We start from the raw sequence: 27,222 nt of genomic DNA on the forward strand, positions 1-27,222 counted from the left end.
AACAATATGGGAATTATTTATGCTTCAAGACTCCAACACCCAATTCAGGGAACTTATTAAAAGGGATAGGGCCTAACTTGCCTATCAGTTGTGGTGTCAGTGATGAGACCCCACAGATCACGAGAACGGGGAGTCTGATGGGGTCCCAGGTATCTCCGTCAGAAGTCTTGTCGCTCCCTAAGATGAATGGAGCAGACGGCCTTTCTCGTGATCTGTGGGGGTCTCATCGCTGAAACTCCCACCGATCAGCGAGTTAGGCCCTATCCTATGGAGCCCCCCAGAAGCCAGTTTATACCACGTATGACCAGGTGGAGTTTTCAGGTATAGTCTCTTCTGGTATTATATTAAATACTATAGTACTAAAGTACTACAGCAGGCCCAGCCTTTCACATCCCCGCTCCGTCACACCCAAAGTGAGAAAACTGTTGGAAATGCGGCTTTATACTGTATATATAGTTTTCAGGAAAGATGCTGTAAATCTGGTAAGGTAGTGTCTTACATACACATGTTTAAATATTTGCGTGTCTAGTCTTTGTGTTGGCCATGATCAAGAACGGTTTTCTTTGAAACGTGTTGGCTATGATTATCACTATGGATTTTAATATTTTGCTACAGTAAAGAAAGAATTACCTACAGATTGGCTGGATATTGGATTACTTTTGAGGGCTTACAACACACATGAACATTTATTATATATGAGCATCTTTGACCTTTTGTTTGTGTTAATGAGGAGTGCCCCGTACACTAACCTTTACTACATTGGATTGTATTAATGTTAGTGCAGGAGCATATATCAGTCTACCTAAAGCGCACAGAAGCTGTGACATGTGCTAAGAACTATGTCACTTATTCAGAGATGATTTGGATTTAGAACACTGTTGCTGACAATATTCACCTTGGGAGACAATTTGTATCTATTCTTATCCCACAGCTTAGTGCCACAGCTGTCTTGTGCTCTCTGTCACTGCACTTTGTGAATGGCCTCACCTTTGCTGACACCTAAACAATTGCTGTTAAGGAACATACTAGCTGCTTGCCCACTGCTAGATTATGCTTCATATCATCACAATTCCTGCATAGAGCACAGCTTTTCCAAAGTTAAGATGGCACAGAATACAAAGCCAGAATAGATGCCAAGCACAATACTTTCCTAAAGACAGCTGCTTTATCAGGCTTTATTTAGTGTCAGCGTGCAAGCATCATGTCAGACTTGTCTTCTCCTCTGTGTATTTTTAACACATCATTCTCTATTTTTTGTCACAGGGATTTCTAAGAGAAGCATCGATTCAAATACGAAAGTGTATGTATCTAAAAAGAGAATTTTGCTCTAAAGTAATGTTATTTATTGATAAGTGTTGCTAGAGGAGTGTAACCTCTGTAAACCTGTTTGGTATAGGAAAGCTTAGGGTGAACAGATACTTTTCATAGCTGCTGTCCAAATGTTCTTTCACAACTGCATCGTAAAGAATGAAATACAGTTTGGATATTGTTTTAATACTGGGTTCACATGTTGCTTTTGAATTGCATTTAGGAACACAATTCAAACGCTTGCATTCGGAAACAAGCAACACATGTTTTGTAAACAATGCAAAACATTTGGTGGTCATTCATGATCGCCTGCAATTCAGTGGAAATGCAAATTTCATAGAGCCAAGCTCCTCCCCGTTGCATTTGAATTGCGTTTCAAAGCCGTTTATTTTATGTTTAAGGAAACCACCCACCATTTTTTGGTGCAAAGAAAAAAAAATCACATACCATATATACTTGTGTATAAGCCGAGTTTTTCACCTTATACACGGCTTATACACGAGTCAATATACATATATATCTACTTAAAAAATAATAAACTTATAAACTCACCCTCTGGTGGCCCAGATGTGCAGCGCTGCTCCCCCGATGTCAGCGCGGCTCGTCTTCTGGCTTCCGCGCCTGTCTTCTTTCTTCTCTAACATGGTGCTGGGCGCTGCTATGTTTTTCTCCCGGGCGGCGCCTAGTATGACGTCAGCAGCGGCGCGTCATACTATGGGCCTGCCGGCCAGGAGAGAGCAATGGCGGCGCCCAGCACGATGTTAGAGAAGAAAGAAGACAGGTGCGGAAGCCAGAAGACGAGCCGCGCGGACATCGGGGGAGCAGTGCTGCGCATCCGGGCCACCGGAGGGTAAGTTTTTTTTTTTTTTTAATGCTGAGCAGGCTGTATACTACTGGGGGCAGGCTGTATACTACTGGGGGCAGGCTGTATACTACTGGGGGCAAGCTGTTTACTACTGGGGACAGGCTCTATACTACTGGGGGCAGGCTGTATATTACTGGGGGCAGGCTGGGCTGGCTGTATACTACTGGGGGCAGGCTGGGGTGGCTGTATAGTACTGGGGGCAGGCTGGTCTGGCTGTATACTACTGGGGGCAAGCTGGGCTGGCTGTATACTACTGGGGGCAAGCTGGGTTGGCTGTATACTACTGGGGGCAGGCTGGGCAGGCTGTATACTACAGGGGGCAGGCTGTATACTATAGGGGGCTGGCTGGCTATATACTGGGGGGGGGGGTCTGTGACCAATGCATTTCCCACTCTCGGCTTATACTCAAGTCAGTAGGTTTTCCCAGTTTTTGGTGGTAAAATTAGGGGTCTCGGCTTATACTCGGGTCGGCTTATACTCGAGTATATACGGTAATTACCTTTGCCTTAATAATTGCAGTCCATTGAATATACCACATCAGAAGAAACTTTATAGACACACCTACCTGGTACCTCACTGAAAAAGGTAAGGTTGTAGCTTCACAGCCACAGGGGTGTAGCTATGCCTACTGGTGCACTGTTTCCTTATTTGTATGGATAATTTTATGAACTTTGCAAAGTAATGTTGTGCAGTGTTGAAAGGAGAACATGGGGAAACCTGGCTACACAGATCATGTATTGAGCAGCTTATTGCATAAATATAGAAACATTTTTTTTTTCTAATTCCAGGGGAAAGCAGTAAGGTTTACACCATGGAAGCACTTCAGTTAAAGGGAAAAATATTTGATACTTTATTTACCATGTGTCTACAACAGCAACTTTTGGCCCCTAGTAGCTGGAGCCTTCCTCAAGTGAGTGAGCAGTGTGAACAAGAAAGTGTATTTTGCATAAAAAACAATATGGCATCCAAGTCATGTGATCAGAATCATGTGACTTCATTGAAAAATATGTTAACACAAATACAATAATTCTATATAAATAAAACTACATAAACCGTGATAGAAAATCAAATACCTGTATATTCAAAACTAGGTGCATAAATAACACGACCAAGTTCATATGAACATTCTTTACATCAAATCCAGTAGCTGGGTCACACGGTGCAATATAAAACATGTGTATAGTATACCACTAGTATGTGCACCACTCACATAAGATGCCCATGATCCAAATCAGATGGCATAAAGCCAAAACATCTGCACATGCCCAAAACCTATGAGCCTAATATGCATGCCCGGAAATAAACTACAGATTCCGGCCAGCCACAGACATAAGATGTATGCAGGGAGGATATATATACGGTATATATATATATATTTACACTGCAGAACGACGAGAAAAATGGCAGCACTCCAAGCGAAAACACTTTTTAGGTTCAGCAAGAAGAAGTGGATTAGTGGATTATAACCTAGAAAAGAAATATAAAACCATTTGCAGAAGTAAGTCCTTGTGGTTTTTACAGGTTTTGACTTTACAGCAGCTTTCACACTAAACCTCTTCTCATGTTTAATTTTCGGGGGAAGCATAGGAAAAGTTTTAATTGCAAATTAACTTTTATTTATTAATAGGGAAGCAGCTTACAGCTGAAATCATGAACACCAATAAGCTTCATGGCGATGTGTGACCTTTGTCCTATTTTTCCACTGTTGTTTTTGGGCACATAATCCTCTGATTAACAGAATAGTCATTCCTCTTTGTAAGTAATACATGTACCCAAAGTTGTAGCACATATATAAATAGTGTAATTCAAGAAAAGATAAATGGCATCATGCCTGGTGCAAGTTCCAGCATTTGTAAAAGGGCAAGAGCTTTATGTCTTATTTCTAGGTGTTATATCTAAATTATCTCTACGGTATCTCATTATTTATGTATGAAGTGATTTAGGACAACTAGAAATGAGCAGACTAGATTTCCACTCCTGGGTTAGGTGTTCGAGTTCTGCTGCCCAACCAGACGTATTGCCAGATTGCAAATGGAGTAGCTATAATTAGCTAGGAAAGTTCTCCAATCATAGCCATGGCTAGTTGCTAGGGGCTTTCATTTGCCAGATTATCTGTTTGGCGGCTAATCCAGTCATACATTCGGGTCAGACAGCCAAACCGAAATATGGACATCAAGTCCGCTCATCTCTAATGACAAATATTATATATAAACATATGAACCTCACAAAGGAAAACACTTTACATGGCAGCCACTGTATGAGCAGAAATACGAGTTGCTTGTTACCCTCTATTTTCTGGGGTATAGCTTTTACCAGATGTGGACCACCTATGGTGCCCCAGCGTGTTGCTCCAATGAAGTACACCCAGGCTCATTGTACTGCACATGCACCAGAGCTAAGTATGAGTGGTTTTCTTTCCATTCTAGGCCTCTGTGATGCAGATGAGATTGGCATTGTGTCTGTCTTTACATTTCCCCAGCTGACAAATGGCAGATATACTAGGAGGCTCCCACCTCTTAGTAAATGCGGCACAGCATTCTTGAAATCTCTGCAAAGACATACCTGGCAGAGATTTCAGCTACATCCTCTGCTGGGTTTCCAGGGTCAGGCTGGCCCACCTCCCGTCACACCTAATTTTTGGAAAATGGGTGTGCAGGGCGGAGAAGCCTATAAAAAGAAAACTGGTGTACAGGGATTGATAAATCTGCCCCACTGATTTGTTTTAGACTTTCTGATTCCACTGCCGATTTTGCCTTCAGCTGGTGCCACACGCACTGCTTTGTCTGCGTTTGAAAACGCAAACACAGACAAAGCCACGCCTACTGGGCCGCTGGCCCGATCGCATCGGTGTTTCTATGGAAACGCCTGCGATCGGGAACGAACCGCCGGTGTTTTGTGTTAATTTAATGCAAAACACTGGCGGCTTGTTCCCGATCACAGGAGTTTCCATAGAAACCCCAATGTGATCGGGCCGCAGCCCGCCCTGGTAGGAGCGGCTTTGTCTGCGTTTTCAAACGCAGACAAAACGGTGCGTGTGGCACCGGCTTTCGGCTGAGGTCGCACGTTCCGTTGGCAATGCATTTGGAATGGGGAGGGGCTTGTGCCGATTGCAGCTGCGGTTTATGCAATCGGTAACTAGCACCACATGTTTTTCACATAAACAATGCAAAACAGGTGGTGATTGTTACCAATCGCATGCTTTTTCTCTGAAACGCAGAGACAATCAGCGCAAGCACCCATCCATTCCAATTGCATTGGGTTTCAAAATGTATTGCCAATGAAGCGTGTGACCGCACCGTCCAAAAGCTACATTAAAAAAACTGAACAAAAGCCAAATGTGTGTGGGAGGCCTTGAATAAATAAAGTCAGGTAACTCTTCACTGAATTTGTTGCACAGCCAATGACTCCAGGCAGCCGCGCACTATAGGAATCCAAAGCAGCTAATGTTCTGAAAACAGCAGTCAGCTGTGTCACTGCACACAACAAGGGGAGGCTCGGGTGTCTTGTGCGTAACCTTGTGTGAGCTGCCAGCCCTGGATCAGCAGGGGAACGGTGAATGTTAGAATACACAGTGTATACAAGGGTTACATGGCCAGCTCCAGAGCATAAGCTGTGCCTGGTTATCGAGCTGAATGAGGAGATGGTGAACATATTTTGAAGAAGGTGATCATTCTAACATAATGAACGCTCCTGCAGCTACAAGAGTTTTCATATTGTCCTTAACAGCCATTCCAGTCACTTACCTCTTCAACTATGTTTCTACAGTCCATAGGTAAGTGAAAATAAAATGTACAATAATTTTTTACAAGAACGTTGCTGAATTTAGCAGTTGAGTAAAATATATATTTTATATGCAAGCATGTCTTTATTTTGGTATCATATAGTTCTTGTGATTATAGTTCTTGGATTCACTTGTGATGCGCACCATCTAAATCTCATCCAAGTGCATCAATACTACATTCTCACTACCTTTTATGTGTATGTTGCAAGATTTTCTATTTTATATGTCCGTGGATTATAATCACACCATGAGAGTTTCAATTGACATAGGAGATTAAATGTGTTGGAATAATTTTTTACATTTAATTCACTGTCTACTTAGTTTTTTGTTACAAAGGAAAATGCACAGTATCAATGAGGGGTGATTGAGCTAGGCCAACCAACAAGGTCATGTGCTTATTGCCCAGTAACCAACCACAAAAACTCCTATAAAGCCTAGTACAACCGTGCAATCTGTCTTTTTTGTAGCCCCATTGACTTCTATGGGACCGTCTGTGCCACAAACATGAATCAAAATAGAACATATTCTCCCGGGCTCTAGGTTTAGACACGAGGCAGTGAGCATTAGCCCATAGCAACACATGGCACTATGGGAATAGTTATTCGCTTTGTTGAACCCTGTAACGGAAAATAGCGCCCAAATGTCCAAAATGTCACTTTTTTGCAATTTTACAACAATAAAAAAGAGATCAAAAGGTTGTACAGTCCCCAAAATGGTAGCAAAGAAAATCTCAGCGCATCCTGTAAAAAATGACACCTCCCACAGCTCCGTACACCAAAGCGTGAAAAAGTTATTAGCGCCAGAAGAAATTTATTTTTTTACAGGTTTTAATTTTTTAAATTTATTAAAAGCAATAAAACCTATATATATATTTTGTATCCCCATGATCATAAGAACTCAAATAGTAAAGTAGACATGTAGACAAGTGCAAATGGTGCAAATAAGTTTTTTTCAACAATTTCACCGCATTTATAAATTTTTCCCACTTCCCAGTACATGGCATGGAATATTAAATATTCACTATGAGGTGTAATTTGTTATGCAGTAAAAAAGCCCACACACAGCATTTTATATGGAAAAATAAAAAACGTTACAGATTTTTGAAGGTGGGAATGAAAAATATAAACACAAAATAAACGGAAAAGGGCCTGGTCGTTAAGGGGATAATCAACTTCAGTTGCTGGCAAATTCTAAATATGCATAATTATGTTATATAATATAATAGAAAAAGCTGTAGATTTTCCTATCCTCTCATATGATTCACTTTCTGATTTTCGGTTTCTGGGGTTCCACTGCTAAATGAAAAGCATATTTTCACTGGAATGAACAACCCATTAATCCTTGTGTTATGTCAGTTAATGAGTCAGTCTAACGTGTGTAGAGGTAAAACAATGCACCCTCCAGTGTCTACTATTGGAGAAAATGGACTGGATATGTTGATTTCAACTTGCTGGTTCCATTGCTATCCCTGCTCATGATGGATAGTGGTTTATTGCCCTTTACCTATTGGAATAATGCCTGGCCACTGTGCGCATACAGTGTATGCCTATGGTGGAGATGAGAGAGATTACAGACAGCTGAATAAGCACGAGGCTGACAGCTATTTTGTGTATGACCGGCTTTTAGAGCCTGTGAACTTTTTGCCTGTGAACAGATTGATAGGACCAGACTTGAAAAGTTGAAGGATTCTAGTGATGACATCTCATGAACACAAGGATTTATTGGCGCCCATGCCTCTATGGAATAAGCTTGTGAAACCATAGCATGTATTTTAATTCATTATTGTTATTTTAAGCTAAATATCCTTGACACTGGGAATGTAATATAATTGGTCACTTAGTTATGTTGAAGAGGTAAAATGAATTCCTTGGGTACAGCGACTAACAGAACCAGAAAAACTGAGAGGAATGCTCTGCTTATCACACCCAGTCTATACAATGTACGGAGCACCCATACCTTATATCATATCGTAATGATTTTACCACTAACAAGTAACCTAAGGACATGATTGCAATGTATGGATGTCTTATACCCTGCACAGCCGCAGAGAGGGGCACTGTATGGATGGAGCTCCAGTGCTTTATTTACAAGCAGCGATGCTTCATACCAGATCCTAATGGAGACAGGAGTTTATGTTTCTAAATGTACAGGCAGTCCCCGGGTTACATACAAGATCGGTTCTGTAGGTTTGTTCTTAAGTTGAGTTTGTATGTAAGTCGGAACCGTATACTTTATTATTGTAACCCCAGACAGAATTATTTTGGTCTCTGTGACAATTGGATTTTAAAAATATTGGATTGTCATAAGAACCAGGAGTAACACTAAAGATTAATTACAGACACCTGTGATAACTGTTACAGCTGTTTATTGTAGCCTAGGAATAAAGTACAGTAAATTACCAAAATCCAGAGGTCCGTTTGTAACTAGGGGTCGTATGTAAGTCAAGTGTTCTTAAGTAGGGGACCTTCTGTATGTCAAAAACTTTATTAACCTTAAATGGGTTTGCCCATGAAAGAAAGTGATACCTTTTAATGGTTAAATGAGATATAAGATGTTACAAGCAAGTTTTCAGAACTGCTCAGGTCCCTTCATCAGGCATAGTGACAGTGTGCACCCCTTATAGACAATCTATCAAATGTTGATCAATGGAGATGACATTATTTTGATCAGAGTGGACATGGGTTACCAAGACTGTGTATACATATTTAATAGGAATAGACAAATGTGAGTTATATACTTCTGTCCTAGTAGTGTTTTTTATATATATTAAAATGGTGCAAGAAATGTATCTCGTATAACGTAAACCCGACGGTAACAAAGACTGCTTTGATGCAAAGAAAAGGCTGGGATTTGTTTTTCACCGTCTTAAGGGATGTGTCATAACAAGTTTGTTTCCATTAAATGTATCTGTCTATAAAATGGCTCTATATATGGGTATAAAATATAACAAAGCCCTAGTCTTATGTTAGATCCTGCATTTGAATAAGAATATATTTATATAGATGGTAAATAGACAAATGACAACACAGCTCAACCACAAGATGAAACTATTCCGTTCTTGTGTCTTTATCTACACCTGGAAGTCTCATGCTGAGGAACAATGGGCCACATTTATCACTTTTGTGCGCCTAAGTGTAGTAGTTGCGCCTAAATTCGGGCGCACTGTTTTGCCAGAATTATCACAAGCTACAACCATCTGTGATAAGTATATTTTCTGCCTCTTATTAATCACTTTACTTTAACACAGTTTAGGCGCAGTTTAGGCGCAGTTTAGGCGCAATGTTAGATTCGGACACTTACATGTGATCCTGTTACAAGCTCCTCTCTGCTTCTCCCACAGCCCAGAATGAAGATAACACTCACAGCAGCACCCAGGTGTGTGACACCCAGCACCCAGTGACCTCCTCAGCAGGGGCTTCTCCTGGAGGGGATCCCCCAGTGCTGGTCTCCTGCTGCACCCCTGTAATTCTGCACAATATCGCCCTCAGACACTGTGCAGAATTACATGGGGGACACTTGTATGTCGTATCTGCAAGCTTCTGCAAACTTGTGCAAACTTGTGCAAACTTGTCTTCTCTCTTGCTGTGAGCTCAGCGTTTTGCAGAATATTTTGTAAATAGAAGGTGATGAACTGTAAATAGTCTGCAGCTCCTGTCTGTAATGTATCTAATTGTATCTATTATATGTTCCAGTGTCTGGCTGAGCTCTGCTGCTAGAAATGAGCTCTTCTGCAAAGGGGCTCAGTGCTTTCTTCTCAGATAACGCCACCTTCGGGCTGGAGTGTTTTTGCGCCCGTTTTTGCGCCTAAATGCAAAAGTCGCACGTGATGAATATCATTAGGCGCAGCAAAACATCTGGAATTGAATGATAGATGAGGGAAAGGTGGTTATTTTAGCTGCGCGGCTAATTTGACGTTTAATCGCAAAACGGGCGCAAAAACGGTGCGCCTAAACGAAAAGGCGCAAAAACAACAGAAAAAACAAGTGATAAATGTGGCCCAATGTTCACATAAATATCCTATCTACCCAGGGATGGTTTACCCAAAAACATTGTTATAAGAATCTTTACATGTGCATTTTTCTTTTTATATGATTTTAGGTGAAATTGTAATATATATATATTGTTTTTGTTGTACAGTTCTTGGCCCGTTGCAGCTGCTAGTGGAATGGTCTTGATGCTGATAACAATATCATCCCGTTTGCTGGTGATACAGAAACCCCCAAGAGATCCTTTATTCTATGGTATGTACAGTACAGTGTTTGGAGGTTTTCCATGGTTCACAGTCACTTTGGCTGAAGATCACCATGACACCAGATGTTGTGACTGTAAATTCTAGTTCTCAATTTTTTTGTTACTAAAAATTGAAGTCACATCATTTTCTGGGTCACAATCCAGCTCCATTCCCTTACATTAGTTAAGGAGTCTTAGGGTAACAGTGAGATCCTTGGTTGCGTTATGGAAGTTGCGGTCAGTCTTGTAGCATCAGCTTAAAGGAAACCTACCATGAGGAATCTACCATCAGAAGTAAATCTGATGGTAGATTCCTGGTGCCTCCCTCTACCCTAATCTGTAATTTAATAATCCTGGAACCTAACATAACTTTTTAAAAACTTTATTTTACTGATATGTATATTAACTGCGCAGAGGCTACTGGGACATATACTAGCCCGGCCAGGGCACTGAGAGCTATGGCTACTCCAGGCTCCAGCAGCCTCTGCAGTTAGTTTACATATAACTAAAATAAAGTTTTTAACAAGTTATGTTAGATTCCAGGATTATTAAATTACAGATTAAGGCAGAGTCAAGCAGGAGGAATCTACAATATAATCTACTTCTGATAATAGGTTCCTCGTGGTACCTCGGATTTTACCGCATAGCAAGATAGGCCCTTTCCACAGGACATTTTAATTTACATCAATATTGGATTTATATGACCGGTTTTTAATGCAAATATTTATGGATGCAATTATGGCGAAAAAAAGGTGATTTGGACATTTGGGCGCTATTTTCCATATTTTCATAGAACTGGCCTTTTTGGACTATGACTATAATTTCTGGTCTCCTCAGTCCACGAGCTCTCTACATACAGCCGCCACACTACCACCACATGATAGTACGTCCTGGTGCGTGAACAGGTTAAAAACTTTAAATGGGAACCACATTTTTTATTGCAGATTCAGATTCCCAGGACAAATGACATTGTTTTGACCTGGGTCATTTTCAATTTGGGTGACAGATTGTACACTAATTGCCAAATATCCTGTGCAAAAAACATTCAAAAAGGGGATATTTTCAGATTCAAATTCTGAAAATAGATATTTTTCGATTTCTGTTACCAAATTCAAACATTTACTGTAGAGCTTTCAATATTTGAAAACTTTGTTGGCAACAAAAAAAATCCCCATTTTTAGAGGGAAGGAGACTTCAAGCTCTCCTGAAGAGAACAGAAAACTACTACAACCTCGTCCTTGTTCCTGGGTTATAGTTTCCACATAAAAATTTTGATTTCCCCCACCTCACACCTGGGGGGAGGGATGAAAATACAGGGTAAACATGAATCAATGTAATTTCTTCTGGGGAATCCGAACCTGCAATACAAAATTTGGATTCCCATTTAAGATTTTAAAGTCCCCCCACCACCACCACCACACCTCCAGAAGGTGGGGGTAGGAGGCAGAGTTTGGTATCAATTAATAGATATTTTGAAAAATATTTAACACTCATTTTTTTCAGTCTTTCGATCCGGTGTATATTTTGAGAGATATTCTGCTGCCCCAACCTTTTTGTTACACCCTGTATATTACAAAGTTTCTTACATTAGCTCATAAAAATGAATTGTGCAAAGTCTCTCAAGAGTCTATTTTGGGATGTTATCAGAGAAGCGCCTAGCCTGAATTTAATGTAATAATATTTTTTTTGTAGTGTATGCAGTGTTCGCATTCACCAGTGTGGTGGGACTTATCATTGGCCTTGAACAGGATGGAATTATAGATGGATTTATGACTCTCTATTTAAAAGAGGTAAAATATACATAAATTAGGATTACGCCTTTTAATCTGATGTGTTAAAAAAGTTTTCTGCTTGTGCATGGCTATCAGGGTGTAACAACTCCAATGAGAACCAGTGCTACATCACATCTAACTACACATAAACACACCACTGCTATGTCACACCTAAGTACCCACACACCACTGATAAGTCGCATCTAACCACACACACACACCACTGCTACATCACATATAACCACAAACACCACTGCTACATAACATAACCTGAAAAGTAGCCGTTTCATCATCAGATTTCATAGAACTGACCCTATAGTGCAGTGATGGCGAACCTATGGCACTGGTGCCAGAGGTGGCACTCAGAGCCCTTTCTGTGGGCACTCAGGCCATCACCAGAGATGACTCCAGGTATCTTCCTGCAGTCCCAGACAGCACAGGACTTGCTGTGCACAGAGCTATTTTAAAGTGACAGCTCTACCTGGGACTATTTTCTGCTTTATTGGAGTCCTCAGGTGCCGGTATCAATGAAAACTGTGACAGAGAAGGGAGTATAAATCACAAATAGAATTTCTGTGATGGCACTTTGCGATAAATAAGCGGGTCTTTGTTGTAGTTTGGGCACTCGGTCTCTAAAAGGTTCGCCATCAGTGCTATAGTGTATGACAATTATACAGTACAGATATTTTCCCCTGCTACACTCACCTAATAATGGTACAGGGGAAAGCCATTCCTGTCCCAGCACTACTCAAGGGCACAATAGGGCAATTGTCTTGCCCTATAACTATCAATGTGCAATGACAGGGTAATATGGAAGGGAGGACAGGTCTCCATGACGGGTGGCAGTGATTTATATAAGCAGCAATACTCTGCCCAGTGACTGTAGATGTCCTAAAGAGGTGTCTATGTGGTAAATACCAGTCATGAAGAGGAGCAGCAGGCAGCCTATCATTCCATTCAGCCTGCTCCAGAAAGGCCATGCTTGCCCCATGCCCCCTCACAGGCCACAGTGCCACTCACCTATGCCTCCCAATCAGAGGCCTCATGCTGCCTGTAGACTGAAGGCAGCTCTCAGAAGCGCTCGCTGGCAGTCCAGAGGCATCTTGTTACCTACAGATAGGGGTACAGATAGTTACATAAACATTATATGTCTCCTATTGTAAACAAAAAAGTTTCTCACATGTTACACAGATTTTAATTCTAATTCAACACATTAAAAGGTCAAATCTAGACATGGATATAGACAATATAGACTAACAATCTACAGTCTAGCGAGTCTAGAAGTTTTTTTATTCCTTTACTAAAACGAATTATCAGAATCTATAAAGACTTCACCTATAAAAAAATATGAGTTGTGATTATATAATATCGAATATTACGGTGTAAAATAATGTAAATATGTACTTCAAACACACTTTTTACATGTTTATGTTATGTCGGTTCCTTTCAACTCCTCCACTAACTCCAACGCTGCAGCCTATAACATGTGCTGATGGAATAGTTCCAACTCAGTTCTTTCTGTAGCCCCCACAGTTCCCAGACAATCAGTGCTGTTTGTTTTAGCACCCGATATGCTAATGAAGATCTCGACTTTCAGATGGGTGGACCTAGGCTGTGGAGGATGGCATAGGACTGACTACCTGAAAAAGAAAACAAAATTAAAGAAGTAAAGAAGGCAGATTGACTTCCAACAATGCTTATTGAAATATAGTATTTTAGAAATTCTTCTTTAACCAATGCCATCAGTCTGTTTTACAACAATAAGGTTGTGAATATCTTGAGAAAGCTCATTGGTTTTACCCTTCATAAGATGTTTCTTGTGTGGCACCTTGATAATGAAGAACATCATTAAACCATCTGATATATATTTGGGAGGATTGCTTTGTTTAAATATTTATAGATATTTATTTTAGATATTTATTCTGATTATTCCAACATACAAAGTCACAAAAAATAAAAATCAGGCCTAACCCCGATATCACAGGAAAAATTGGTCTTTTTTTAGACCCTGTGTTATATATACAGTTGTGAAGGTCTACAGGCCTCACCTACGGAATGGGTTGGAATCTCTTTAATAGAGTTTTTTCCTGGTCATCCGTAAGTTCTTCATCATTCATCCCCCAGTTGTTCCTAAACGGGCCGGCTTGGATACGTCTGGTGGTGACTCCTCACCTCTCCATAGCGATGCACGGGCCATAACATGGTGAAAGATAGGACATGTCCTATCTTTTCCCCGTGTGTGGAGAGGTACCGTATCAATTTGTGCACCCATGTGAGGGTCCTCACCAGTCCACCTGGCAAAGTGGGTCAGATTTTCTACAAATACCTTCTGCTTCCGGGCAGACACAGGACCTTCTTAGAAACCAGCACTCGGTTAGTTTTCTTGGTTCCTTTTCCCATAGCGGTCATCAAAAGCAGTAAACAACAGTGACCAGTAGCAGGGAACAAAATAAGATCCAGCAGGGAAGAACATTTGCCACAAGTAACATGACAAAAGGAGAATAACTGGTTGGAGCTTTGCTACACACGTCCATCACAATGCATATAGGCCACGACCCCGAGGATTGCTTCTATTTTCCAAGGTACCACATCTATACTATAAATCGTTCTCTGAGCTTCTCTCCTACAAGGGAGTCAGGATTTGGCCCCCTGCAGTCATTACAGTTTTATTCAAGAATTCATATAATTTGGTCTTTATTGTGCATAAGCCTTATGAATTCATTTATTCCCTGCATCCATAGCAACATGATACATACACTGGTATTTGCAAAAGCTTCTATATTTCATATGCACCTGTTTTGGGATTTAGGTTGTGGCAATTCATTTTATTCTTTAAGAAATATTTTAATCCACCTTGCAACTTTTTTTGTCGTTTTTTTCTGCTTCAGAAAATAAATCTCTTTAGTATTACAATGAATCTGTAAATACACAGTGAGAAAATGTGTTTCAGATTACCAGTTTATAATGTGGAGACTTACAGTTTACTCAGCTAAACCAATTCCCTACACTGTACTGATGAGATGCAAAGACATTGAAACAGAGTTTGGAATCTGTTCTGATCAGAGTCAATAACGGAAACGGGGGTCACAACGGGAATACGGAAACACAGCAAATTGCATCAAATAGTTTTCTCAGAGGCACTAGGCACAACGATCTGTCGGGGAATGCTGGGAGAGGCCAGCTTTTATAAATTTCCTGGGAATGGACAGCACCAATCAGCGATGCGCTGACCCTGGCAACCTTGGAGGCGGGGACGCGCCCACCGGGCTGCCGGAGCAGGAACGCGGATAGGTAAGGCAGAGAGGGGAGCTGGGGACCCGGAATGTGGGTCGCGGGGGCAGCCGTGACAAAGGGACAGGACCACAATTGAATGAAAGATGAATGCAGCCAAGTACAGAGATGTCCTGGATGAAAACCTCTTCCAGAGTGCTTTGGACTTGAGACTGGGCTGTGGGTTCCCCTTCCAACAAGACAATGACCCAATATAAGCCAATATAACACAGCAGTGGCTTCAGAACAACTCTGTGACCCTTCTTGACTCCAGCCAGAGCCCTGACCTAAACCCAACTGAGAATCTCTGGAGAGACTTAAAAATGGCTTCCACCAATTTTCACCATCCAACCTGAGGGAACTGGAGAGGATCTGCAAGGAAGAGGCAGAGGATCCCCAAAACCAGGTCTGAAAAACTTGCATCATTCCCAAGAAGACTCATGGCTGCACTACTCAACACTGAGCAAAGGGGCTAATACTTATCAACATGGGATATTTCAGTTTTCTTGCTTAATACAGTAAATTGGCAGAAATATCTACATTTCAGTTTTTTTCTATAAAGATGGGTGCAGAGTGTACATTAATGAGCAAAAAAATGTTTTTTTCATCTTACCAATTGGCAGCAATGAAACAGATTAAAACATTGAAAGGGGTCTGAATACTATCTGTGCCCGCACAGTACAAAAACCATCAGGTAAAGTGGTTAACCCCTCCTAAGGTCAAGTGTAAATGTATATATTGAATGATAATATTTGTTCGCTACTTCATTAAGTGGCAGAACCTGGGTGCACTTTAGAATACTCAAACAATCCGCTTCAGTGAATGTCAGGATACAGGTTTAACCAGATGAAATCAGGAAGTCATACATAGTTCATTCATGCGTGGTAGATATATTATTTTTTATAAATTGATTGCGGAAACATATTAAAGGGATTGTCCCATTTGAGAAAATTTTTGAGACAATTTTCCAATGTACTTTCTGTTTTAATTCCTCACAGTTTTCTAGATCTATTTCTGTCCTTCGTAGAAAACTTTCGTGATCACTTCCAGTGGATAGAAATCTGTCAATGGTCATGTGATGTCACACAGGTGCACAGCTCGTTAGTATTACAGAGTAATCAGAGTCGTGTCACATAATGAGTGGTGCACCTGTGTGCAGATTTTTATCCACTGGAAGTAAACATAGAAGCTTTCTATGAAGGACAGCAAGAAGAGATCAAGAAACTGTGAGGAATTGATACGAAAAGTAGATTTGAAAATGTTATATTCATCATACAAACCATAAAATTAACTTAAATTGACCATGAATGATATGGCAGTTGTGGCATAATCATTATGGGGGAGATTTATCAGTGCTTTTATGCCAGTTCTCGGGCGTAAAAGCACTGAAATAATCACAATTTCTTGCCCACTGCAAGAAATTGAGATGACTCCTGCGACTCCCCCACCTCCAAGCCATGTGGGCGTGCAGTGGTCTTGAAGGAAGCGTGGCCACCTGTGGATTGTCCTGTCCGGTGCACATCAATTAACCTGAATGTTCGCTGTATTTTATGCAAAACTATGCCAGGTCAGACCTGACGAGGTTTGGCCGCCAGCACAGGGTGACCAGCAGACCTAATCCTAAACCTCCTGATGTATCCACCATGGCAACGTGGGGCAGGGCTCCATTACCTGCGTACGGTAATTCCCTCCCTATGTGTACATGATGCATTTGTTGGCTGAGAGAATATGGGTAAAATATGTGTAAACTTTATCTTGTACGAATTTCTCCACAGACAGAGCCCTACCTGAACACGGCACACGGCCACATGATTTGCTACTGGGACGGCACTGCTCATTACTTGATGTATCTACTGATGGTGGCAGCAATAGCTTGGGAGTAAGTAGCAGGGATCATTTACACTCTAGAGTTACTATTCCCAGGGAGTATTTGCATGCTGTCGTTTTTTTTTTTTTAATACTCCCCTATTACATCGACGTTGACATACGATGATAAAAAATCCTTATAATCCAGAATCATTAAATACTGTCCTGGAATGATATATCCAGAATCGGCAAAGAGCACAAAAAATGTAGATTAAATAATGTTTCCATATATGTATTTTTTTGGAACAGTTTTGCCAATTATAACTTTCTTATGTGTGACAGTCAGAACTACAGGACCATTGGTCTGTACTGGGTTGGATCCATTATAATGAGCATGATTGTGTTCATTCCTGGAAGTATTGTTGGTGAGTAAATGCACAAAGCCTGGGAGCTCCCAAGATCAACTCTGCATAAAATTATTTGTAAATTGTGATTAGAAACTTTGCAAAGGATATTACACACTGATACATCTTAATAGAGGAGATGGATTATCATATGAAGTCTTCTGAGAGTGACAAGAAGGGGAGAATGGAGCTGCTGCAGTGTGAGATACAGAAACAGACTGTCAAAAATGTGCACTGCTCTCTACTGCTGTATAATGTCATCCATTATTTTGCTGCTTTCTGATGGGAAGCTAGATAGAGATAGAGAAGCTTGAGCATAAGTGTGTCTACACACTGTTATATGTACAAGTCATAATGGCCAGAAATAATTCTCCTATACACACCACACTGTTTATTCTTAAATGTTATGTAGGTTTTTATACTGGTGTAAATTTTATTGATAAAACTTGTGTTTACTGTCCTTCAGCCTAAATCTTTATAGTAATTGCATTTTGTGCTAGAGTTTATGTAATAAGCCACTATACACCCAGTTGACGTGACCGGTATAGTAAATGCTAACAAGCTATAAGCTGCTTCTTGTAAACATAGAGCATCTTTTTTGTTAGGTAAATATGGAACAAGAATTTCACCTGCATTTTTCTTGAACATCCTGTATTTTTGCCTTCCATTATGGGCTGGGTTTAGAATCTTCAGACAACCAAGTATTGTCAGTAATCCATCTACTCAGGTAACATCTGAAACAATGAATGATTACAATTAGAGATTACTTGTTAAGCTTCAGGCGTATACTAAGTTATGTAGTTATTTTGATGGTTTAATCATCTTACAATTAAATGTAAAAGGAAAAACTGATCTCATTGTTAAATCCCTCCTACTAGCATGACATGTGCAAGGCAGAGAATGGGGACATAGAGTTAAGAGGAGCGTGAGAGCTAAGATATTCTTACTGACTGCTATTATATACCGGAATCAGATTCTCATTGTGAGTCCATATGCAGGTGAAGGTCCCTGCTCTGAATAAATTGCATTTCAAAGCACTATTTTACCCGATGTATTACTTTAAAGCATAAGTATTTTTTTAAAAGAAAAAGGAGGTTGAATTATAAAGATATTACATACCACATACCTCTCCGATAACAGTATTAATGTACTTTCTGTAAAAAAAAAAAAAGTGAAAAAAATATTTTAATAATAACATTGTGGGTTGGATTACGGTAAATGCTGTCTTAATATTGTATTGGGAACTATAATATCTTCCTGAGTAGCTGGTTTAGTGCAGTACATTGAAACACTGAGCAGAACAGTATACTCTTATACCCTGGAGGCTCGGGCAGAGAAATGGCAAATACTAATAAATGTAAGGCTATGTTAAGCAAATACATGGCAAGATTACTTAATGGAAAAAATGCTGCGTAAATCTGAAACGGAAAAGGGCTTAGAAATGTTAATAACAGTAGCAAGCAGTGCCAGGCAGCTGGTGCCAAGGTAAATAAGACCATGAGTTGCATCAAAGTGGCCTGTATACAAACAACAAAGTTATTGTTGATCTTGCATATGGAATATGGAATATTGGTGTCGCACACGAACCTTTAGTGGCACGGCTGCACTAGGCATCATGCGACACAAATTAGGGGGCGTTTCGGTCCTCAGTCGGACCGAGCACCACATTTAACATGCAAAGTCTGACAAAATTGTCCCACATTAAAGATAGACCAGATTCATGAAGAACGTACGTCAGAAATTCTGAATCTGGCGCACCCTTTACAGTACACAGGCAAACTGCATATAGTACATTTTGCACTGTTCTGCCAGGATTCATTCATACACATAACAAGGGAATTCCCCACGTTTAGAGGAAAGAAGGTCCATATACTGTATTATTTCCCCGCTTCAACACTTTGATGTATCTAGTCCTCACGCCTTGATGTTACAACCATCAGGACCTGAGGACTAGATACATCAAAGGATGCCACAAACTGCTGAGCGCCGTTTGGAAAAAGTGAGAGAGATCTATCACGTTGAATATCTCTACTTTGGCTGTGGATTGGGATCTGAAGGTACTGTTTTTATGAGTCATATATTGGTTCATAAAAGAGGGTTGAAGCGAGGAAATGAGACATTTATCTATAGACTTTTTTCCTTTGGAGCATTTGTTGGGCTTTTTGCTACAATTTTTCTTTCCCCAGCGGCACTGGCATTTCTCTTTTTTTCCTTCTCCCTTTTTTTGGTTGTAGTTGGTTGTTTGCATACTCTTATTATATAGTGTAATAACACAGAAGGGGACTTTTTACTGTAACGGTAGTAACTATTCATTGGTTATTAATCTATTAAAGGAACAGACAAAAAACGTAACTGCAGGAAATAATTTTTACTTATTTATAGGACATCTACCATCAAAATACCTGATGGTAGATGAGTATTATTACCTCCCCTGTCCCGTCCCTGCATGTAGCAAGCTTCATTTCTTATAACTTTGAATGGCTGCATTTCTGAGAAAAATAAACTTATCTGATATGCAAATTAGTCTGTGGTAATCTATTTACGCCCCTGGGCGGTGCCAGGATTGCTCTGAGAGCCGGTGACGTCACTGCCTCTCTTTTCCAATCTTGCACTCGGCAGCAATCTTGCAGCACAGGGAATGTTTTAGCTGCTGTACAAACGTCCTAGGTCCAAATGATCCGCACTGCGTGTCCTTTGAAGATGCTAAGGCAAATATAGTGAGCTGGATACAATGGGGCACATTTACTTATCCGGTCCCTCGGAGTTCACAGAAAGTGCATCGACCGACGAAAATGTACATGATTCACTAAGATTGTGCGCCCGATATCCTGCATGTGTCACTTCCCCGCTCAGGTCCGACGGAGTTCACCTTCTTCTTCCTGGTGTATTTAACTGCATTGTCTTGCAACACAATTTGAATGTTAAATCCCGCGCTCAGTCCGAATCAGTCGGATTGTCTGACGGCCTGCCCCCCGATTTCTGTCACATGAAAGCCAGCGCAGCTGCACCACAATCGTATGCGACACAATCCCAGCGCAAACCTCTGTTAAATACCTGTCTTAGCTGCGCAAATCCCGAAAAAGGGAAACTGGATCTGCGACCCTTAGTTAATAAGCCCCAAATGTTTTTTCTGAATACAGAGTTATAGCAGGGGTATTAGAACTGTGAGGAATATACCAATAATTAGTCATAAAGAGATGTAAAAGAACTATTAATAAGGTCTGATTTCTGTAACCCCCAACACACTACTCATGAACTCATTGAACAATGAAAAATCATCTGCATGATTCACTTTCTGAGGGACTGATAAAGATAATGGAGCATTATAACAGAGTGAAACATTGATTTTGGTATATGAAATATCTGTTGTTCTGGATCAATAGATAGTTTGACTGTGTGTTGTCTTTCCTGCAGGTAATCCAAAATATTCAGCAAAAGAATATATTAAGCCGTCCGTCTGACCTACTGCTGGCTGCGTACCTCATTGCCGCAACTATCTTTTGTATATTTAGAGGAATGGTGAGTTAGATACTGACTGGCACTTTAATTGGCACAAGTCCTGCGTGAGTTTGTGATGGACGGGACTCAAATTATATTAGATGGGTTTATTGTGCACTTTTTTTTACACACGTTTGCACTGATGCGCAAAACTCACTGCATGCGCAAGAGATACACATGAAAATGACCCATTTAAGTCTCACAATGCAAGTGCAATACATTTTTCACTGATTAAAAACTTAGACCACAATATTCAGGTGTTTTTTACAATGTGAAAAAAAAAATCAAAATCACATGAAAAACACAGAAAACTGGTTTAAATCTGATGGAAAATCAGCAGCTTTTTACTGTCCAAACTGATAGTTTGTGTAATGCTTGTGGTAAAGCAGATGAGAATGCGAGGTATGGCCACACTGGAGGCAAAATCAATTGGAGGCTGCAGATATGACCCATTGAAATGTGTAAAAAATGCATTATCAATAACATTGCTGCATTAGATATCTATAAATCTACTTTCCTGCTAATGTACATAACAATGGATTTGCTCTATAAACTGGACAACACCTTTAACTGGTTATCCACTGCATCTTCCAAAGAAATGTATAAAGTATGTGTGGTTGCAATTAATATCCCACATTTTAATATCATTATTCAGTTTATGCCCTAATTGCCAATAAATAAATGGTGTGCAGTGTGTTGGACACAGCGATGTAAAACACACTGATACTAATAAATAAAAATGACAGGTTCAGATGACAGGTTCTTTTATTTATTCTTGCTGGTTGCAGTATTTAATATGCACCTGTCTAGCATGGCTTGAATAGTGGATAATATTTGTCTATATGACCAGGTTGTATCAGTGTATGATATGATTATTATTGCTTTAATGTCTGGTCACATTATACGTAACTTGTTTATTTTGTGTGAATTTTTCCCTGGACTGCAGATTGCTTTAGAATGCCCTTCTGATCTCTGTCGGTTATATATACAGCTTCAAGAGCCTTATATAAAGGACCCTGCTTCCTATCCAAAACTCCAGGTAAATCGGCAACAATGTACAATTACATACATCACATAGTCAACATCCTGGACAACTACATTTCATTTCTGTAACTTTATACAAATTAAAGGGAACCTGTTAGATAAACTAACCCATGCTAACTAAGCAGATCTTTGAAAACTTCTCTCCTACACCAGTACAACTATCCCTATATTGTTCTTCCCCATGCCTGTAAAGTTCCACAGTCAATTCGCAAAGTTGACTCATTATCTGTGCATATTCACGTTCTTCTAGCTTAGCCATACATCTTGCTTCCTGATCGACAGACAAATGATGCAGCTCTGCTTCCCCCTCCCTCAGGAATGAGAATGCCATTGTCTGTGTGTTGAACATGAGACAAAAATACTAAAGTTTGTAATCCAGCTCACCTTCTGTGTTCCCCTGTGTTAATGATTGAAGTGGCTAGTGTAGCTCAGCTGGTCCGGCTCCAGAGATGCTAGTTTGCCAGTACCGGAGCCCCTCCTGTTTTTCTGTCCCTGTCTGTTTTTCTGATTTGCTGAAAAAAAATTTGCTCCCTTATTCACTCCTTCTTTAGAAATTCTCTCCAGAGAGTCACACACAGCCAACTTCTCTCACCTCAATGAGGGAAGGGAGAATGGGCTGTGGAGACACAGCTGAGCAGGAAGGACATGAATATGTTGGACTTCCCTCAAAGGAAAGATGATGGTTAAACTTTTGCACGGATGGTGAGTCAACTTTATGAACGAACTGTGGAGCTTTAGGGTGTGTTCACACTTGGCAGTAACGCATGCATTTTTAAATGTATCAGAACAGCTGAGAAGACTTGATTGGCTTATTGCATCGCTGTTAACATTGCGTTTACAAAAATAATGCATTAACGCAATGTTAACACATTTGTTTGTTAAGGCTATGTTAATGCATGTACATTGTTAACAGCTATGTAGACATGCAAATCTCCTCTTCTCAGCTTAACTGATGAGTTTGAAAATGCATGCGTTACTGCCAAGTGTAAATGCACCCTTAAAAGCATGGGGAGGAACAATATAGGGATAGTTGTAGTACTGAATAAGTGTTCAAAGCTATGTTTAGCTATTGTGAGTTAGTTTAACTGGCACGTTCTTTTGAAGGGCATTAAGGTGATTTCCAGGTACAAAATAGAATCTATACAGTTCATTGATCATCCACGATAATCACAGCTGCTTACATTTCTAGAAATGAACAAAAACGAATAAAAACGCATGTCTTAAACTAACTGTTCAAGAACGCACAGTGTGACAGCACGCTTAATCTACATTCACACGATGTGGGCCCGCCGTACTGCAGCACGGCGGGCACACGTCGGCGTTGGGGAGAGGAAGAGCGCTGCTCACCCCAGCCACTCTTCATAGATAAACATGGGGTACTGCGCCGTATTCCGGGGAAAGATAAGACATGTCCTATCTTTCTCCCAGCTACGGAATGGTACGGTGCCGTACGTGTACTGCACCGTACCAATCACGTACGACGCAGTGAGCCCATTGCCGTCTATGGGGGATGTATATACGCCATTTATATGTCGGCCGTATATATGTCCCCCATACGGCTGTGTGAACATAACCTTAGGCTGCATTCACACGTTCCGTTAGGGTATGCGTTTCAAATGCATCAGAGCAGCTGAGTAGATTTGCCTAATTACATTGCTGTCAACATTGCATTTACAAAAAGCATGTGTTAATTCTGTGTTAACACATGCATTAACATTGCGTCAACTCATGTTGACGGCAGTGTCATTAGGCAAATCTCCTCAGCTTCTCTGCCGCATTTGAAAATGCATGCGTTGACGCAAATGAAACACAACGCGTGAGTGCAGCCTAAGGCTATCTGCTCATGTTGTCAAATGGATGCTGAATTTACCCCAGCAGTAATTGCTATGCATTAAAATGACATAAGACTGTAGAAGAAACAGGCTTTTTCCTCTACTTAAAAAGTGGTGTTCTTAAAGGCCATGACTAGGAAATCAATGAGCTCTCCTCTGCCTATGGCACATGCAGGCTGTAATCAAGTACAGTCAGTCCCTTGGTTATGTACAGGTTGGGTTCTTAAGGTTTGTTCTTAAGTTGAATTTGTATGCAAGTTGGAACTCCAAATATTTTTAGGGACCTTCACCAGAGGTCACAGTGGGGTCCGTCTGTAACTAGGGGTCATCTGTAAGTTGGGTGTCCTTAGGTTTGGGACTGCCTGGTAGTTCTTTTTTGCCAGCAAACTCTTAAAAGAAATCTATCATCAAAATCAAGCAACATAAATCAGGGACAACTATTCACACATACAGGCACTTATATTTGTTATTCATGTCCTCCTTCCTTCTAAGATTCACAGGCTGTTACACTGTGCAGAACCATTTTCGCCCCTCCAACATTGTGAGATTACATCAGGCAGAGGGAGGAGGGGGAAACAGTGTAACTGGTAAAAGAAATCCCAGGTCCAGCTCATGGGAAAGTTAACAATCTTCTTTATTAGCGCATATAAAAGACATCCAGGTTGCGATGAAATCCAAATGTTGACGTTTGGATTTTATTGAAACCTGGATGTCTTTTTTATATGCGCTTATAAAGAAGATTGTTAACTTTCCCACGAGATCGGCCTGGAATTTCTTTTACTTGCTCCTTCGCCCTTGCAGTGGGGTGGACCGTGCTCGAGGTGAATCAACCTGGGAGGCTGGTGAGCTGGAATACACCCTTATGCATTGGAAACAGTGTAACTGCCTGTGAAGCTACAGCACGGAGGAGTTTTGGTAACACACCCATAGCACTTCTGACTCGTTAGCACAATTTAAAAGTTGATCTTAGAAGGCAGTCATGGATAAAAATTATAAGAAGATTACAACAATCATAGTGCCAGGATCTATGACTAAGTTCCCTTGTTTTTTTCTTTACAATATAATACTAAATCACTGTAAGGGTGCTGTCACACAGTGGGGGTCATTTACTAAGGGCCCGATTCGCGTTTTCCTGACGTGTTACCCGAATATTTCCGATTTGCGCCTATTTCCCCTGAATTGCCCCGGGATTTTGGCGCACGTTATCGGATTGTGGCGCATCGGCGCTGGTATGCACACGACCGAAATCAGGCGGCGTGGCCAAACGAAAACCCGACGGATTCGGAAAAACCGTCGCATTTTTTTAAAAAAAAATGTGTTGTGAAAATTGCACTTACCTTCACTCAGCCCGGCTCGGTGTATTCCAGTGCATTCCGATGCTCTTCAGCGCCACCTGGTGGACGTCGGAGGAACTGCCTTAATAAATCCCGGCCGGACCCGAATCCAGCGCAGAGAACGCGCCGCTGGATCGCGAATGGACCGGGTAAGCAAATCTGCCCCAGTGTGTTTAAAAATGCACCAAGAATGGTTCAAGATCTGTCCAAGAACACACCTTGTGACAGAACCCTTAGATCACTTCATGGCTTACGGTGGTGCCACACATGGCGTTTTGAACCAGTTTTTGGTCCGTTTTTAAGCAGTCCGTTAAAAAATGGATACGTTAAAAAACGCATCAGTTTTTTTTTAATAACGCATGTTTTTTTAGAAAACGCATCAGTTTTTTTACCGGTTTTACCAATTATCTTAATTAAAAATGGTCAAAAAATGGATGTGTTTTTTAACGCACCAAAAACGGGTTCAAAACGCCATGTGTGGCATCACCCTTAAGCAGATGAAGTGAAAGAATCCCACCATCAGGTGCATCTCTTGGCTTTGTAATAAGTTAAAATGGTGTTTCCATTTCAATAAGTACTTGATATTGTTTGAATAAAGAAAAATTATACAAATTTCCAATATACTTTCTTTGTCAATTCTTGATGGCTCTCTAGATCTCTGCTTGCTGCCCTGGTATAGAAAGCTTCTATGTTTACCTCCGGTGGACAGAAATCTGACCCTGGTCACACAGGTGCACGGCTCGTTATATCAGAAGTACAGCAAGCAGAGATCTAGGAAACTGAGGAATTGATACATATATTGGAAAATGTTAAATTTTTTCATCATACGAACAATAAAATTAATTTGCCAAAGTAGGAATACCCCTTTAAGGTTACATGCAGTCACATGTGAAGTATTAGGATTTAATTGGAGCTAGGCTTTATGCAGGGTTGTAACTAGGAGAGGCTGGGCCCTATAGCAGACTTCTGATGACTAAAATCCTTTATTATTATACTATTAAAATATATACTATCAAAAAGCAATGACGTCTGTAAATATTTATGGTAAAAACAAGGAAACAAAAAAGAATGGATAAAGTTCATAAAAAAATTACAAGGGAATACTACACAAATACCACTAGGGGTCAGGCAAATGCTGTATAAATGTATATAAAGCAGCAAGAAGGACCAATATATTGTAAAAAGCTATACAGGCAGTCCCCGGGTTACATACAAGATAGAGTCTGTAGGTTTGTTCTTAAATTGAGTTTGTATGTAAGTCGGAACTGTATATTTTATCATTGTAATCCCAGCCAGAACTTTTTTGGTCTCTGTGACAATTGGATTTTAAAAATGTTGGGTTGACATAAGAATCAGGATTAACAATAAAGCTTCATTACAGACACAGCTGTTACAGCTGTTTATTGTAGCCTAGGACTAAAGTACAATAAATTACCAATATCCAGAGGTCCGTTTGTAACTAGGGGTCGTCTGTAAGTTGAGTGTTCTTAAGTAGGGGACCGCCTGTAGTGAACTATAGAGGTCCAGGCAAAACTACACATAGTTTTCCATAAAAATGGGTGTTTGCAGGTTTATAAAAATTATGCAAGGACGAACGCCAATGCAGGCAACTTTCCCAGTGCCCGTGCCACTCCACGCCCACATGGCACTGCAATAAATGTGTGATTATTTCAGTGCTTGTACACCACAAACTGGCATAGAAGCGCTGATAAATCTCCCCCATAGTACACATACACAGCACATATATATACACATGTATACACTCACATGTATATACTGTCAGTCTTCTTTTCCTGGAGGAATCAGAGGCAACTGATATAACTTCATGCAACCCAGTAGCTGCTGACCACATGGGGGAAGTAGAGATGGGGGATTCCTAGTCCTGCTGTCCCCTCACCCGACATTTCTTATCTGAGGTGCCGGCTCAGGTGTGTACTGTAAAAGATATGCACTGTTATATACATATTACGCTGTACAATGTGCCGTGTAATATGTATATGATGATGCACATCCTCCATTCTTAAATATTTTTGGAAGGTTGTGTGACCAGGCCCCTTGACACTGCGGGTCCTGTAGCA

General features: G+C 40.6%; 1 protein-coding gene and 1 long non-coding RNA gene across 3 annotated transcripts in view; one reads left to right on the top strand and one right to left on the bottom strand.

Annotated features, from left to right (window-relative positions):
- The first annotated feature begins 1,286 nt into the window (after positions 1–1,286).
- Positions 1,287–27,222, top strand: part of TM6SF1 (transmembrane 6 superfamily member 1) — a 28,383-nt gene continuing 2,447 nt past the window's right edge. The window contains exons 1-9 of one of the 2 annotated variants that reach the window (XM_072148332.1): positions 1,287–1,304; positions 5,909–5,945; positions 10,092–10,195; positions 11,877–11,974; positions 17,002–17,105; positions 17,375–17,457; positions 18,042–18,163; positions 20,851–20,955; positions 21,881–21,973. In XM_072148332.1, coding sequence (XP_072004433.1) covers positions 10,120–10,195; positions 11,877–11,974; positions 17,002–17,105; positions 17,375–17,457; positions 18,042–18,163; positions 20,851–20,955; positions 21,881–21,973 — 681 coding nt within the window. In that variant the 5' untranslated portion in view covers positions 1,287–1,304; positions 5,909–5,945; positions 10,092–10,119. Of the gene's footprint in view, positions 1,305–3,909; positions 3,929–5,570; positions 5,946–10,091; positions 10,196–11,876; positions 11,975–17,001; positions 17,106–17,374; positions 17,458–18,041; positions 18,164–20,850; positions 20,956–21,880; positions 21,974–27,222 lie in introns of those variants that run through there. The other variant, XM_072148330.1, reaches the window with a different exon arrangement.
- LOC140127529 (uncharacterized) lies at positions 3,396–27,120 on the bottom strand. The gene is made up of 6 exons (XR_011855008.1): positions 26,912–27,120; positions 18,556–18,590; positions 18,066–18,170; positions 13,372–13,596; positions 12,977–13,066; positions 3,396–3,640 (listed from the first exon to the last, which is right to left on the bottom strand). It is a non-coding gene; the product is annotated as an uncharacterized lncRNA (long non-coding RNA).

Source organism: Engystomops pustulosus, chromosome 4, assembly GCF_040894005.1.
Source record: "Engystomops pustulosus chromosome 4, aEngPut4.maternal, whole genome shotgun sequence".
Lineage (NCBI taxonomy): Eukaryota > Metazoa > Chordata > Amphibia > Anura > Leptodactylidae > Engystomops > Engystomops pustulosus.